The sequence below is a fragment of the Fistularia commersonii genome, chromosome 21 (genome assembly GCF_037954325.1).
Source record: "Fistularia commersonii isolate RoL2024-O1a breed Wild chromosome 21, RoL_Fcom_v1.0, whole genome shotgun sequence".
Taxonomy (NCBI): Eukaryota; Metazoa; Chordata; class Actinopteri; order Syngnathiformes; family Fistulariidae; genus Fistularia; species Fistularia commersonii.
The window spans coordinates 11,173,335-11,191,068 of record NC_141304.1 but is presented as its reverse complement, the minus strand read 5'-3'; the positions used below and the strand labels follow the sequence as shown (position 1 = coordinate 11,191,068).

At 38.9% G+C, this 17,734-nt stretch overlaps 1 protein-coding gene across 1 annotated transcript; it reads right to left on the bottom strand.

Annotated features, from left to right (window-relative positions):
* Positions 1 to 2,322: 2,322 nt before the first annotated feature.
* ptpdc1a (protein tyrosine phosphatase domain containing 1a) lies at positions 2,323 to 17,298 on the bottom strand. Its single transcript, XM_086168877.1, has 10 exons — positions 17,125 to 17,298; positions 13,194 to 13,289; positions 11,075 to 11,246; positions 10,862 to 10,942; positions 10,634 to 10,752; positions 8,614 to 8,751; positions 6,136 to 7,166; positions 5,137 to 5,322; positions 4,507 to 4,617; positions 2,323 to 4,427 (listed from the first exon to the last, which is right to left on the bottom strand). Exons 2-10 carry the CDS (start codon positions 13,279 to 13,281, stop codon positions 4,317 to 4,319), a joined length of 2,037 nt encoding a protein of 678 aa, XP_086025003.1. The 5' UTR covers positions 13,282 to 13,289; positions 17,125 to 17,298; the 3' UTR covers positions 2,323 to 4,316.
* Positions 17,299 to 17,734: the final 436 nt, after the last annotated feature.

Sequence of the window (17,734 nt, the reverse complement as noted above, 5' to 3'; positions counted from 1 at the left end):
CATTTTCATCGTCTCATGGTAACTGGGAATTTTTGCCAAAGCCAACTAATGTTAACTATAAAACTTACTGCTTTTTGAAAATATGTAAAAATGATAAGGGAAAAACTTAATTCAGCCTAACCCTCTGTGACAGCCCCCGTTTTTCATGTGGCTCTTTGATGGTACAATAGGGATGTTTGACCACCAAACTTTCAGACTTTCTTAACACCAGGACGAAGCTTGAAAGGAGTACAACCTTCTCATAATAAAGTTTATCATTATGTATTTATTTTTTTCTTGATGGATTTTGATTTAAAATGTACACCCAAAGATTAAGCCATAAATTTGGTTTGAAAAGGCCTCATGGGTAAGGCCATCGTTTGGACCAAGACTTAGTGCAATAAAAGTACAGAGGATTTTCAACAGTAAGCAGCCTTTTGGTTGCTCATTTCTCCACAAAATGTATACCTGATTAATCACTTCTATAATCAAAATTTTAAGCTGGTAACGGTGAGATGATATATAAAATGTCTTAACCTTTTTCTGATAAACTCCTATTTCATATACATCGGGTTAACGTTGAGACCGTTCAAACCAAGTGACGGTTGAAATCCCTCCTATCCTCGCAATACAGCTTCGAGTGAGGGAAACCTCCTCGGTGGTTGGAAAATCATCGGTCTTCAACCAAAAAATAGACCTGACATGAAAATGTGTCGGAACGCGTCTATATAGATGTTAAAAGCTGAAACAAAGTCAGCAATTGAGATATAAACTCGGACCTGGGCGACTCCCTCCTTCAGAGGGCAGTGGAAGTTAGCTTCCGTGCTACAGCTAAGAGATAAACCAACGTGACTAGGCGTGGAGAGCCCACTCTTAACAGCTTATGATGTTAAAATCTACGTCACTTTTCACAGATTTGGTGTAGCGACGAAGGACGAGTTAATGCCGATTCAACATCCCCTGCGCATATTGACAAACTGCGCCCGTTAACGTCTCTTTTCCAACTTGCTAGCCAATGCTATCACGGCTAACAACTAGCTACCAGCATGTTGCAGCATGGTGGTGGAGGCACACGCCGTGTGAAAGGGCAGCGGCCCATTCTTCTACCTCACCATACCGCCGGGAACACCGCGGGGTACTGTGATATAAATGGCTAAACGTACCGTGAATCACATTTAGTTAGGAAATATTTAAACGGGCAACCCACCTGCCATGTAGAAAGGCTCCTTCGCCCTCTTGACTTTTTCGTGGACTAACTGCGACTTGATGTGGTGACAACGTCGTCGAGGGTTCCGTATTGCCCTCTTCCGTTCCAGCGGGTAGCCTACACCGAAAACTGTCCGGAAATGTATGAATGAATTCATCATCACGTTATGTATTTATTTGTTTATTTATACGGATTATTATTATTTATAAGGATAACCAAAATGTTCTCCTGTTATGAGGGGGATTTTTTGCATTTCTAACAGCTGCCGTGACTTGAATGAATGACGAAAAAATAGCCTTTCGAGTTCGTGGTTTGTATTCTGCCTGGTATGTCATATTGACACTTTCTTAAAATAATTGCCTAAGTCATTTTATGGCATTTACCTAAATCTTTTGAACCCAATGTAACATGTGGCTCAGTTATTTGTGTTTTCTGAAAAACCTGAAAAAATGACTTGTGATCATTTTAAGCAGGCGACTATATGGACATAGCAGGGAGTCATCATCCTGTATGTTCAAATATGTCACAAACTAATTGTGCAATGAAGGGTCAGTGTCACAAAACTATCTGAGGTCAATACCTTTGGTGTTTGTGTTATGTTTTGTTTTTTGTTTAATATTTTTTACAACCAGTACAGACAATGAATGAATAAATACATCATTCTGAAGCCAAGCCTGTCGAGAACACACCCAAGTTCCAAAGTCAGTACACTGAATAACACCACCATCCGAAGACAGAGCAAGCGAGGGACGAAGTATTGTGCTGTGCTGCTTTTTCTGCAAACCAGTTAACATCATCCAGGATCAAACTGGGAAGTCACAACATGGTCTCCTGTCTTATTCCAATACTTTGGTTTCCTGGACCACTATGATGATGTGGTTGTGCCCATCTGTTAATGAAGGATTTGCCACTTTGTTTTTTGAAGAATACTGTCTACTCTGACCCTTGACACAAGAAAGGAAGCATAGGCTACTTGGTGTAACAATCCTTTTGTCTTCGTCTTAGAAACGTGGCTGGTTTCTGTGATCTGCGAGTTTTCTGGCTGTCCTTTCAAAGTAGTTCTATTGTACGTCGCTTTGGATAAAAGCGTCTGCCAAATGTAATGTAATGTAATGTAGTAGGCAGGGAGACACGGCTGCAGTCAAGAGTTTATTCAGTCAGAAGTAGCTTATTGTGACAATGAAAAAAATAGTGCTTGTTGAAAATTCCCCACAGTATAACGTCTCATGTCCTTCATACAATTATTATTAAAGTTATCATCACATTCAGCACGGTCTACTTGAAATGGTTCCATACGAGGCACAGTACGAAACTGCCGATGTTTCTCACCAGCTACAACCCGGCAGGGCAATGTTACACAGGGGAAGGAGTAGGACTGGGCCACATATCCACATACATCAGGTTTGTCATCGTTTTCAAATGTGTGCATCTCTGAATGGATCAGTGTCCATATTTTTTATTTTTTTATAATCATGGAACAACGCAATGAATGATTTAGGAAGTTTGATAAACTGACAATAGCCTAAAAGTCATAAATTAATGTCTACGAAATGTAAAAATCTGCACGAAATCACCTTAAAGCAGCATTTTAAAAAGAAAGCTTCCAGGTGACTAGATAACGGCAGCAAATGTGATCAGGGAACAGGTAGGAGAGTACTCTGTGTCTCATCTGGAAATGAAGTAGATAAGTAGACTTGGTGGTAGAATACGGAAAGGCAGGAGTATGTGCAGTGAAAGGTAAGCAAAGAAGAAGTGGGACACTGAGGGCCTGAGGAAAGTAGACAGGAGTACAGGGATATAGAGGGCGACGTGAACAGGTCATCGAAGCAGAGTTATGGAGATGGGAAGGACCTGCAGCAGGTTAAGATGATTACGAAAAGTGGGGGGAAAGCCTTGGCAGATGCCAGATGTGTGATGGGAAGGTGAAAGAGTGCAAGAATGAGGAAATTAGAGAAAACGTCGGACCACATTGCAGCAAAGATTAGAAAGAGTAAAGTGAGGAGGCCAATCAGGAAGATGAATGATCAAAAGGCAGTTGGTCCTCATGATATATCTGTGGGCATGGGAGTGTCTGGGCTTTGACTTGCCAGTAAAACATGATCAGAGAGAGAGAATATGCCTGAGCAATGGAGGAAAAGTGTAGTAGAGGGACCAAAACAGAGGGTAAAAGTGAGCATTTGTGAGCAGAAGTACGGTTTAATGCCAGACACGAGGAAGAAAAAAAAATATGGATGAAGTGAAAGAAGACATGAAGTTCGTTGGTGGAAGAGAATGCAGAGGATTTGATCTGATCAAAGCAGATCATTTGCTGTGGTGGTTGCTAAAGGGAACAGCCAAAAGGAAAAGGAGAAGATTAAAAAAAGAAGTACCAAGTCAGAATTGGGTTTCTTTTTGAAAACTAAAATGACATATAACAGATTTAAGGGCATATCATTTGATTTCTGAAATGTAAGTGCTGATGATAATGTTTTTGTTCATTCATGAGAATTCCGTTGTTTAACTCTAGAAAATTAGACTCATCTTCACTTTTTGGGGGAAAACTCTATTGTGAAACATATTGATATACGTCATATGTACTGCCCAGCCCTACATCATTGATTTGAGATGGTTTACACTATAAAGTACAAGATAACAATGCCATGAATATAAACATTGACTATGGTGGCCCCATGAATCTGCTCTGCTTGAACAGCAGCCACAGTTTGCATTTAACACATGACTTGGTGCTGAACAACTCTGTTACAGGTTAGTTCACGTTTCAGTCGCTGCATTTCAAATAACATGTGAATAAATAAGTCACACTATAGCATCGGCACAGTGATGAAACATTAATTATCCCCTCCACGCTGACATATGCCCTTAGTGGGCAAGCCTATGCTGAAATCATCAGGGTTCTCCCTCATTTTCTAATGAGTTAGCCATTTAAAGCACCTTTCCAACAAAGACAGCGCAGTGGCACGTAAACAAAAAGAATGGCAGTGCCTAGAGGTTATAAAGAGCTTCAGGGAAAATGGAATGCAAAAATCCTTTCAATATGTTTCTAGACTAAAGATTGGCAGGTCTCAGCAGTAGAACACAGTAATGCCCAGAGGTCAGAAGAACCCTGTTTGTGAAACAGTGTTGAGGCTGATCAGGAGGCTTCACAATCCACTGCTTTGTCTCGCAGCTCGTGGAGAATTGGAGCCAGAATTGCTTTCAGTGTCGAGTACAAAGATTCATTTTCCTTTGAGGCAGAATCCATCTGAAGAGAAAGGAAAAAATAATCAGCCACAAAGTACACAGCTTGATATATTTAATGGGAGACTTTTTTCCCCACTCACTTTGGTAAACATTTTTATTGTTTGATTAAGAAAGCTGGTCTCCAGCTCTTCAGACATAGGCAGAAGATGAGCAGCACAATCCAGTATGCACAGCAGTGTCAGGCGGTGGCCCTGAGGGTGAAGAGGCAGGTCACCTTAATTTCGGATTCAAGATTAACAAGTCAAATGTAGGCAAATGTTGGGTTTGGTAGATCAATACATTTGATTCCTTGACAGCTGGCTGGTAGCCAATATGAGATGGCAGCATTGTGCCGTAATATACTGTATCACTGTACTTTCACCAAGTGTGTCAGTGGTTCTTGTCAAGTACTGCATCTGTTGTACTTACTTACTTGGCATGAACCAAATAGCTTTTTGTGTTGTTCTACTGCAAATTGTGTTCTCTGATTACAGCATATATGACAGGTATTATAAAGCAGTGTCCATCAAACAAGTTCCTGTAAATTTAAGATGATTACTTTCTTAAAATTCTCAAAAAACAACTATACAGTTGTTTTTACATACTGTTACACCACTAATCTATTGACTTCATGTTATACCTATTATTAATGCTAAGGTACATTCCTAATGCACCTTTAATCAGCTTAAAAAAGAATCACATTTGATACTGATAATGCAGGAGTCAGTTACCTTCTCCAGGGATTCCAGGGTCTTTTGAGGGCTAACGTTCCTCTCACTGAGTGACTTGACATCCTCACTGCTGATGACGGGATCCTTCAGCTGCTCGAGCCACGACCACATCAGACTAGCCAAGACCAGGGGATCTCTCTCCAAGCATAACCTCTCCCATGCCCCCTCTCTGGAGTTGAGTTCTGTCTGCCATCATTAAAAACCAGAACCAGATCAATCAACAAAGAACATGAGATGGTTATTAGTTTATATGAGATACACAGAATATTGTTGCAAAAAAAATTACTTTTTACAGGGTGTGACTTTCATATGCTGAAAATCCCTTTAATATGGCTACTTCTTACAAGGTAATGTGCCATCCCATATATATAAAAAGATCTCAGTTTAGTTTCCTGAAGATGAAAAAGAGGTCACTGAAGCAAATGACTTCTAGAGTTACCAGATCTGAATCCACCAGAGCACCTCTGAGAGGCAATGAAATTAGGGATTGACACATTTGCAACACACAAATGTGCTGTAACTGTAAGATGCAATCTTGTCAATGTGGACCAAAGTCCCTGTGGAATGCGTCAGCTATGTTACAAAACAAAAAGGGTCTGAGCAAGGACCAACAAAGTTGTCAGTGTGTGATACATGAAAACAGTGGCATGCAAGATAAAATCATGGACATGTGTTTGGAGAATGAGCGACAGTTCCACTCGGCTGAAAGACAGAATTATAGCTTTGGAAAAGAATGAAAGGTTTACTGCTAGTGGGGGTTTCAACAAGAAGTCAAAAAAGTGTCAGAGTGTCCGTGTGAGAAACGCAACTATACAAGTCTAGACTTAGGCTTATTATCAATTGGTTTCAACCACATTAAAATGATAACAAATATAATAGTATACATGTTTGACAACCTTTCACATAGTTAGAACAATGAAGACCATAAGAAATTTAAAAAGATGTGGCATTATTATTGTGGAACTGTATGCATAGGATGTTTTTTCATGTGGAAATTACCTGCCACATTGAGACCTTGGAGTTGAGGTCCTGGTCAGTCAGGTCCATGGCAAGAGCTTTGGCCACCAACAGACACCTATTCTCTAATGAAATCTCTGACTGGAAGCTAATGATAGGAACCCCTCGATGTGCTGATTCAACCAAGTCTGAGTGCTCCTTATTGGCTGCGGGAGTGCCTTTGGTGGGTAAGGCTTGAAGAGGGGCAAAAGAGCAAGCTTTTCGTGCCTCAGTAAGATCTAAAGACAGATTTTGATACTCCTTATGGAGCCTTTTGCGTAGAGGCGGAGTATCCTCAATGTTATTAAGAATCTCTGGAACAGCAAGAGTGGAAGCACTAATGCTGCTGTGAGACAAAGAATGTTTGAGTAGCCAGTTGATTGGTAGCCTGTTGGTTCTCAGAAGGTGTTGTCTTGTTCCAAGCTTGTGCAAGGCAGAATCGCTTAAACTGAGCCTCATATAATTGGACAGAGACGATCTTAAGGGGCTTGGTGTGTTCTGCTCTCTCCAGAGGGGATCAAAGTCATCACTGGCCAGAGGCTGGTCATGAGGAAGGGACTCGGGAAAAGTTGGGCTCAAAGGATCAGAAAGGTGAATGGGAATACCCTTTCCCCTCATCTCTTTTCCAAGTTGCTGAAGGGCTTGCTGGGAAACAGTTTTTTCCACCTCTGCTGTGAGGTCAGGGGTCTTTAGCCAATCTTCTTTGATCATTATCTGCCGGTTGGCTGCAATGTCCAACAAAAGTCTGCACACCAGCTGTATCACTTTTGGCACGTTTTTGAGCTCACGCGCCTCATAGCCATGCAGCAGGTGGCGCTGGCGTGTAAGGTACTGAGACAGGGTGACAGCAATGGCTTTGGGTTCTGCACAGGAGAAAATGCTTCGGAGAGGAAGCAGGAACTTGGCAAACTCCCTGACACACAGCAGCTGGCCTCTGGTCTGAATGGAGTTCTGCCTCTTGGCACGCACAAACAAAATTGCCTGGTCAGCGCTCATCCGGGTTGTAAAGACCAAATAACACGCCAGCAACACACCTACAGGAAGACAAATATGAAACAGAACACAAGGAGTTATGTCTAAGTGGTATTACAGATATTTCCAGAGGGAAGTTTGCTGATGCAAACTATGTTTTTTTTGCCCTCCATTGCATGGCTGTTTTGGATGAGTGTGAACATAGCAATTGTGGCAAGGACAAAGAAATCTTGCCTGAGACCTTGTTGATGAGCGGGTGTCTGTCCAACTGCAAACCGACAATTTTTTAATCAATTGTTGTTTATATCCAAACCAACTTTGATTTGAGTAGATCCACAACACTTTAAGTTGTTTTAAACAAAGGGAGTTTGTGTAACTAGTTTACGTGACCCTTCTTACTGAAAATTTTGATGTAATGGTCTTTGCTCAACAAGTCTCTTATGTAGCCACAGCAGCTCTTTTCTTCTGTTTTTAGACTTTGCCTTTAAGTATGTTACAATGAGCCATTTCTGGCATAGTTGGCTCTTAAATTAAGTATGTTAAGTATGTGTTGACAGTGCACATTTATTATCATTCCTACAAAAGTGCCAGTTAATCAACCTTTATTTATTTTCAAATGGAGCCTCTTAGTATGTTTAGTGGCAGTTGCAGAGGTATACAAAACATTAAATTGGAACAGCAATAATTTAACAGAGCAAACTTCAAAATAGCACCTAACTAGCAAACACCATATATACAATGAGGTACACTTTAATAAACTTGCCACAAAAATAATATTTGGTTCTATATTGGCTCTTGGAAGAAGGTCAATGGCTGAGAGTAATTGTTCATGAAAAATGTTCATCAAAAAATGTTCATCAACGATGAATGAATATATATCAACTTAATGTATATTTTTAGTTGATAATATTCTATAATAATAACAATATGAATAGCAATTATTTATAAATCAATTTCAATCAAAGTTTTGTACAAAAAGAGAGATATAAAAGTAAGGTACAGTGAAAATTAACGAATGAATTAATTAATTTATATATTGTCTATTCCACCTAACCTGCAGTCAGGGTTATGGCGGGGCTGAGGGTCTCAAATAGACTAACTACATGTTTTTGGACTGTGTGAGGAATCCAGAGAACCCAAAAGATATCAAAGCAGATGGTGGGGGTGCATGCAACCTCCAGACAGAAAAGCCTCGTGTTGGAATCAAACCGGGAACCTTCTTGCTATGAGGCAGTAGTGCTAACCACTGAGCAGCCCATAAAATAAATAAATACTACAACTAATAATAACACTAATAAATGACCATAAAGGCAACATAGTGTTAGCAGTGCAAGAACCAAACATTATGACTGCTTGTGCTTACGGAAGGTTCTTTCGACCAATCAAACTACAACTAATTCAATTTTAACTTATTATCTTATGACTTCACTTATAACTACTTATTATGTATTTTTTATAAACAAAAACAATTAAAAAAGTGGGAAAAATGCCTCTGTTAAAGTAACAAACCTGTTCTTCCAAGACCAGCATGGCAGTGGACAGCCATTTTCCCTTCTTGGACAGCAAATGACATTACTTTCACCATATCAAGGATTGTAGTCAGTGATGCCACACCATAATCTTTCCATCCAAAGTTGTAGTAAAAAACTGCAACAAACAAAGCCAGAAGATATATGTTTATATTTAAAACTGCAAACCACAGACAGCTGGGACACAAAAAGAACTAAAATAAAATGTTGATGTCTTTCTGCATCATCATTTCAAGCAGATAACAACACTCTAATTACATCAGTGTTCCTTCCATCAACAAAACTGTAAAAAATGTCTTGGGTGAATACCATTATAGGCTTGGAAATGTTATGTTTGCTATATAGTCTATGTTCCAAGCAGAGTGTATTTACATGTAATTATTGAAAAATTATTCCACTAAGTTATACCACCTCCCCTTTGAATCAGTCAGACATGAAGCTCAGTGGTGCGTTTGACAAAATTTGATTTCATGCTTTGACATGTGAGGGTCAGAGATCAGTTTTATAGCTAATTTGCATGCGAAATTCTTTAGATTTGTGACCTCCTTCATTTGTATATTTTATTTACATAGATATTTTGCAAACTATGGGTTAAATCTTTCTTGAAGACATCTGCTGTCAAATGTTCCATCCCCAGCTCATCTTTGTTACAAAATATTTTTTCCAGATCATGATAACAATAACTAGCTAACATCACAAATTTACAATTATAGGTTTCGTGGCACAAATTAAATAAGTATTTCTCTCACCAACAAACACATTGTATGTATATTGAACATACGGTATTTTCATTTAGAAAAATTCAAGGTCACAGACAACTGATTCATTAGGGGTATTGTGCTATTACACAATGTCTGTTAAAAGTGTGAAGTTGATCATACACACAAAGCACTCAGAAGAGCTTCTTAGGAAAAGTATTGCCATCCTCTAAAGTCATGTCACATGTTTAGTCCCTTGGTACTAATTTGTTTGCTTGCAGGTAAAACATAGTGTTGATGAGGGGGGAAAAAGACCTATAGCACTTCACCTCTGAAGTCTCTGAGTTCAGCTGTTACTTTATTCTAGATGTGATGCTAAGTTATTGAGCAGCAGGATTCCATGAAGACTCACTGATTTCCCACTATTCTTTAGTCAAGAGGTTGCCACTCAACTTGGACAAACATGTAGAGGTGTACTAAAAATGAACCACATTTAAATAAATGATGAGGTATGATGTGGCTGAAAAGAAATCATATGGGTTACTCAATTTGACTCCGTTCTAGTTCACCGTAGGCTTGGTTTTTGTTGTGTGAAGATACACACACTATGTGTGGGACAATTCTGTTTCACAGAAGCATGCCACAGCATTTTTTATGACGCTAAAAAGAGAAACACGTCTCTATTACAGTTATGACTTAATCACAAGTATAAAATGCACAGATAGATTGGATCTGAACATGTCTCTCTTTACCATTAACCAAAGCGATACATAGCATAGTTCGATGACATTGATTTCATCATAATACCCTTTCCAAGTGGATTGCTGAGAAAATATGGTGACTAATCTCTGTATCAAAAAACATGATTTGCATTAGAACACCTGAAATGGCAAGACTTAAATCAGGAGTTGCCTTTTCTGGTGTGACAAGTTTGAAGAAGAGAGAGGAACTATCACTTCACAGAAGAACCAGTATTTCACAGACATCTATCATAAGAAAATGTTTAAATACCAGCACTTCATAAATGTGTCAGAACATGCTCTATGAATTTGATAAAGAAGGAGAGAAAAAATAGTCAATAGGTTACTCAATAAAAGGAAGAGCTGCTTAAAACCCCTGCCAATCTCTAGTGTTTTGTTTTCTCGGATGGCAATCACCAAGGGAACAGTTGCATCACAGTGGGTATAATCTGTGTTTTTCTTGGCAATTTTCTCTGTTCAAAGAACATACTTGTCTATTTTTTTCTGAATATAACTTGGAGTTGCGTCGTAACGCAGAACTAGCATGAATGAAGATACTCACTGCCTGCTTCCATGAAGGTTTCGGGGCGATAAGTGAAACCGCTTTCCTGTTCCAGAGGGTTACCACAGCGAGCGTGTTCCCCAGGCCGCTGCAGGTTTATGACTGTCCTCAAACCACACCTGTGCACAGTAAAATTTCAACGTTCACAGCGACACATTTATGTCTGACAACAAGCTTAAATAATGCAAAGACAAATCAAGATCAAACCTAGTGTCAAGACCACCCTACCTTTGGAATTGGTCAATTATATTGTATTTGTCTATTACTTCAGTTGAAGGCCTTGCCATAGCTAGCAAGTTGTCAGTTATCCTGCAAGTGAAAGATAAGAAAATAGACAATTAGATGAAATGATGAACATTAATATATGGTTGATTGTGTTACCAGACAAGGCACCAAAATAGTCATATAGGACAATAATTTCACTTCCTGAGCCAAACATACCAGGATGAGTACAGTCCTTTAATGGCTTGCTCCTCGTCGCTCCAGCGAGAGGGGTTTTCATATTTACAGGCCTTCCCACCACAGGTCATGGAGCACTGCATGTGACCTGGGATAACATATCTCAGGGTCTCCCCCATCTTAGTGTACTTTGCAGTGGGAATCCTCACATTGGCTGTAAATCACAATTTCAGTAAGTATACGTAGACATTATCAATAAATGCCTCATCTATCCTTTGCTTTGCTGTTCAGGTAACAATGAAAATATCACTTTCCTTCATGGGGTTACATCTTGATTTTTTTATGTTCTGTGGGAGTGTGATTCAGAATGAATGCCGCCGAGACTATCTGGGACAAAGAGCAGAAGATCTCCAGGGTAAGCCCCACCTACTGCAGGACCCGCATAAGGCTGGCTCAGGCAAAGCACCCATCCAGTGTGGATAGTGTGCAAGCCTTTGTACTTTATCTCCCAAGCTGGGCTTTGCTGCTGGTGCATGCAGTGTGAGTATTGTCATGCCAACAGGCTTCTGACTCAACAGCTCTGCCTCTAGGATGAATCATCACACAACAAACCTCAAATGGTGAGGAGAGGAAATTACAACCAATGCAATCAATTCACAAGCGACACAGAATAGTGCCCATGACAACGATATCCAAAGCCGTCACCAGGAGGGAGATGGGGAAAGATTGTAAACACAAATCTCACTGTTTATGCCTGAAATACCAAAATGCTTAAGTGGTTCTTTTAAAACAATCACAGTGAGGAGTGAAGTAAAACAAGTAAGACAACTGAATCCACCATTGTGACATATTCAAACCCCTTCCTGCTTTAAATTAAATTTGAAAGAGTTAGGGGAATTATGAAATTCTAATTCATATGATTTTTGTAAAAAAAAAGTATGCCACACAAAAAACAGCAACAGCAACCCATTAGTAAATTGGAAGTATTTTCCTTGTTGTCCAAAATATGAAACGTCCTGGTGGGATGGTCTATACTAGTAAGACCAAAAGTCCAATCAAATTCCTGCATGGTCAAGTTAGGGTATAACTGTAAAAATGCGTTTAAGTAAATTCTTGGAGACAAAACATTGGCTAATTGGGTTTTTTTGCAACATTGAAAATTACATTTATAATTTATAACGTTATTCTTTTGATTATGTTATTGCCTTTCATGTCAAACCTGGAACTATGGTATTAACTGGACTGCAAAAGTCCAAAGCAGGGAATCAGAAAGACAATAGAGGCCTGAATCATGGTCAGAAGAATTATTAGAAAAAGTCTTTGTGAAAGAGAGGGATATTGTGTGCTCAGATCCACAGGCATAAGGGAGTGTGTAGACTGATGCAAAGAAAAAAAACACTTCAGTATTAATCCCATGTATCACTTCTTGTTGATTTTTTAGGACATTTTAAATAATTTGGATTTGTTGCTATACTTTCGGTGGCATCTTGATGACTTCAAGGGATTTTGTGCTGAATTAAGGTATTAGACTTTCTTGTTGATGTCAATGGATATTTGACTTTCAACAGTTAATATCTAATTACCATTTATACAAATTATTTTCTTCTACTAATATTAATTATGTCATTTACTTTTTTTTGCCAATTTTAACGTCCTCATTTAATTACATTTAAAACCAACTTCATAACTAGAATGACAGAGAAACTGTGACAAAGGCAGCTTGTATCTGTTGACTTCAACATCTTCATTTGTAAGTCCAACACTGCAATAGTGAGTGAGTCGAACAAGTGGGTGGACAGAGCAACGGCAAGCTAAAGCCAAACACTGGACAATATTGTGAGATCCACAATGTGTGGGAGGAGCTGAAGAACTAGTCAAAAAGATGGCTCATTAAGCAATGGTTAACACTGAACTGGAATGAGCAACTTGGTTTTCTAGCTCCACCTCAAATTCATTTCAAATTGAAAATTTGACTGGAACATATCAGAAAAAGACCAGACAAGACTTTCACAGACTTAAATAGCATCCGAGCAAGTCTATGTGACAACTAAATGACTACACCACACTGTAGAGATAAGATGTATCTATTTTATGGGTTCAGTCAAACTGAAAATTAGACAGATGGGACTGTCTAATCTCATGTGCTGCAGAGCTATCTTACCTGCTTCCATCTCAAAGCCTGTCTCAGCACCGCCGGCTACCCTCTCAAAGTGAGGTAGGTCAGTCAGTATGCAGTCACCTGCTGCCATGGCAGGGGCTGGAAGGTGGGAACAAATATTGCTTCAGAGGGAGATGAAAACATCAGCATAAAAGCATGGGCTGTGCAGCCTCAGGAGCTGATCACAAATGAAACAAGTGGCGTTGCCTGGCAGGGTACCCAGGGGGGTGGAGGGCACAGAGTGAACTACAATGTCAGCAGCTCATGTGTCTTTATGCTTTATCTTTGCTTTCAATAATCAAAGAACTGGCCCTTGAACACAAAAATTGTTCAACAATAGCACAAAAACAAGAATCAATTAGTAGTTGGAAACATGGAGACAATGTAATACAATCACAGACAGAGACAGTTGTCCATTGGTCATGGACATAATTTATGAGAGTCTCAGCTACAGAGTGAAACGTGACAAAACAACAGACAAGAATGTCTTGACCATCATTTTTTGAACACGTTTTATACTTTTTGGGAGACAATATTCAAAAGATTTAATCAAGATTTCACACTACAGATATGATAAAACAAGAATGATCAAACCTTGCAATATTTCCTTTCAATATTTTTTATATTTTTCTAATTTTCTTGAATTCCTTTTTTTTGCATGTAATTTAATTTGTTGATTTAGAGAAATATCTTATTTTTGATCATTTCTGTTAATTCATACAAAACTACCTAAATGCGTAATAGTTCTTGAACAATGCAAACAAATTAAAGCAGAATTATGCCGCATATTCTTTAATATCAAAATATCTAAAATACATAATAACTTCTGGAAAATATTAAAATCTAGTTATGGTCCTGCCCCAGAATCCATGCAGATCCTTAGAAAACAAAGTATTGAATGCATCTGTAATATCTGGATAATCCAGTGATTACCAGACTGGTCTGGGTTGGGCAGTGGATCTTCAGTAGGTTCACAGAAGTTCCAATGCCAACAAGGACCATTGTACACAAATTAGCCACACATCAGAATAACCAACAAAATATAAGTAAGTGAGTTCATGAGACGTTGAAGTAAATAGGAATCATGGTATTTTTCCTTAAACAGTGGTATACAAGTGAACATTAACCAGTACACTTCATGTATGGTGCATGGAGTCCCAGGACTTGCAAGGGATTATGTTTGGAGCAAATCTGAGATCTGAGGTGCTGAGTTACAAGCTGTAACAACTCTAGGATTGCCTGCACAGAAACAAGAGAGGCTTGCAGTCAAGTCTGAATAGATTAAGTGTATAGCTGTTGTGTCCTCTCACTACGCCGAGAATCATTTGGTCGATGGTGCAGCACAATCTATCACTATTACAACAAATCCATCTCATAGTGAACGCTGAAGCCAAGTGTATCAATCATTCATGCAAGCACAATTGCAGCACAATTTCAAGGTAATGCTGGATATGATCACCTGATTTCCAAAGCGCGATATCAAAAAGGTGTCGCACATATCCACTGCATATCACTTCAACAACTAGCACCCAAGGTTTCTCCTGTTTCACCTAATCAGCCCAATGACTTGTGCTTGCTGATGTTACAGCAATGAAACTCTGCACCTTTTCTTCTCAATCTAACTGGCACATTAACAATTCAGCATGTTGCTAAACTTCTGACGCTTACCTTTCAAAGGCTGAAGACACCATGACATATTCCTTCTCCTTTGTCTTTCTTCAACGGCGTGCTCAAATTAATAATAAATTAAAGTGACATGCTACAGGGTAAGAGCTAAGAAAAGAGACAAAGAGCTTGATTTTATTGTAAAGGCCACCTGGTCTGGCCGATTAGGATGCTGCGCCTCTTTTAAAGAAACAGGAAAACACAAGGACTTGTGCAGAACACCTTCAGACGGGAGCTCATCTTGAGAGTGAAGTATTCAATACCTCATTGCTCATGAGGATCTTTCTCTACACGTTACACAGCAGACTCCACTACTGCGGCACTTAAACACCACAAAGGAAAATACAAGCTTTTAAAAGGAGCATTTTGCTCAGTTAAGGCGAATTTTACATATTAATATAGCATCTACCAGTCCTCAAAGGACAAGTACCAGATTATACCTTCTCTAAATATTCATAGGGGAGGAATGGCAGAAAATGGTATAATCGCAAGAGAATATAAGGAACCCATATCCATCGACAGGATGCTACGTTTAAGAAATTATGACTTAGGCATGACTGCTATGTTGATGTATGAAATATTCTCTAACTGTGATATTGTAATAATGATAATATGAATACATTTTTTGGTTTAAATCAAGAAATAGATGAAAGCAAAACATTATTTTTTTAATTCACTTTGACTTTTGGACATTTTCTCCAACTAACAGAGGCATGTCTTTTGGATTTTGGAATATTTAAAATACCTGAAATTGGAAAGAAAAGAAAATAAACCGGGCACCAATAACCTAAATTGCCAAAAAAAACAGACCTAAATTAACTTTTACATATGACCCCGTCTTTTATTTGATTTTTCTAAAATCAGCAATGTCCAGGTAACCATTGCAGACATATTGTTATTACTCCTGTTGGCATATTAACACACATAAAGAAGTGGGTTCAGTGTTCCTTCATTTCAAGACACATCTGCAGCAGATCTATGACCTCTTTTCCACTGGGAGGACAGCAGAACAGGACTACGGGCAGGCTGGGATGTGTCACTAAGAAGTGTTGAGTGTGGAATGTGAGATTGTAATCCCTGGGTGTGTAAATAAAGAAATATGGCAGGCACATTGTGCTATATAACAGTTTTTAAATGTCCCAGTTTGTCTGGTGGGATTTAGTGCTTAAGACAACATTCACAGCTACACAATAACTGCTTATAATGACACAACAGTACATCACACACACGTTCTCAGGTTGGTACATCAGTGATAATAGGCAGAGGCATTCCAGTACATATTTTACCATGTGTGGTTACGCTTTTTAACTCTGTCTGCTGAGATACCACAGATATCAACACAATATACATGTCGTAGTATTTTCAATTTCAATCAATTAACAGAGTTTATCATTAAAATGCATGAACTTTCCAGCTCAAATTATGGTTACAAGGATGAAACAGTGAACACTTCAGATGAATGAGGCTATTGTTCAGAACGGATGTTGTGTAAATATTACACAAAACAGGAAAAGTGTCTATATTCTACCCAATTACTATGATGAGTTATTTGTGCTCCTATAACTGGGAAAAGTGACATGAAGGCAACATGTCTGTGAGGCTTTGTAAATACATGAAAAACACTGAAAAAATGTTTTCAGTACAGAAAAATACATACATATTTCTTAATTCATTTCAGCATTATGGACACTTGCGGATGCAAGTCTGCCTCACAAGGCCATGTTTGTAATGCAGTCAGGGATGATAATGATTATATCAACTGTGGATTTTAAAAATCAGTCAAATAAATGTTATTTTTCTTCGACAATTACATTTAAAAGACATTTTTCTAAGGTTATATTTTTAGAGGAATATGTCAAAGGGACGATCTCAAAAGACAGCGGTCCTCCCTCCCCGCTCCATTCATCTGCCGTAGCTGTTTAGAACGCTGTCAACTGGTTGCTTGATTTGCGACACCTACATGTGCCGGAGGCGGATACATAACAATTGTTCCGCTTACAGCTTCTATCTATCGTGTTGACAAACGTCCATTTTTTGAAGTTAACTGAAAGCTGGACGGCACTGTATTATCAGGGGTATTAAGTTTTGAATGTTAAAGTGAGTCTTTCGGCAGTTACAAGGGGTAACGGAGATTCCTCCATTAGCGCCGCGCAGCAGGGACGTGTGATGCTGATGATGCAAGTGAAGATTTAAGGCTGGCTAATCAGCGCACAGCGCAGCGCTATTGGACAAGGCTAGTAAAAAATTAGCTTCGAAAGGCCCGACTCACCCTTTTATCGTCTTCCGAGACCGGAGTCTCTTCAAACTTTCTGACGTCGTCCATTCTTCGACTTGAAACTCAGCCCGTTTCGTCGTAGACGCGGAACGCATCGGCTTTTCCTCAAGCCATCGTTTGGTCAGCTAAGGGAGGAGAGGCGACTAGCTAAGTTAGCAAGCTGACATGTCAAGCATAAGGAGGGCCAGCTCCGTCACGTGATACTATCCGTCTTCTTTTCTTTGATCTTCACTTCCAACTTAAAAAAGCGGGAAAACATTTAATACAAATTAAAAGGAGCGCTTTATTTTACTGTGTAACATTCTTTGTTCTTATATACTACTTATTATTGAGTCATAGTTTTCAAATATTTATATATATTTAATTGTGGTAAATTGCATTTTTTTCTGTTTGTTTGTGTTCCTATACACATACATGCACACACATACATTACATGACTATGGCCTTTTTTACGACATGAATTTCAGATTTTATTGCAAATAAACAGACATAAAGACATTATAATACAGTTTATCACCATGCAATCTATAGGCTCATACATATGAGCAATGAATGAGTCAATGGCATTTCCTTTGTTTTGGTTTGACTTGTACTTACTTTGACT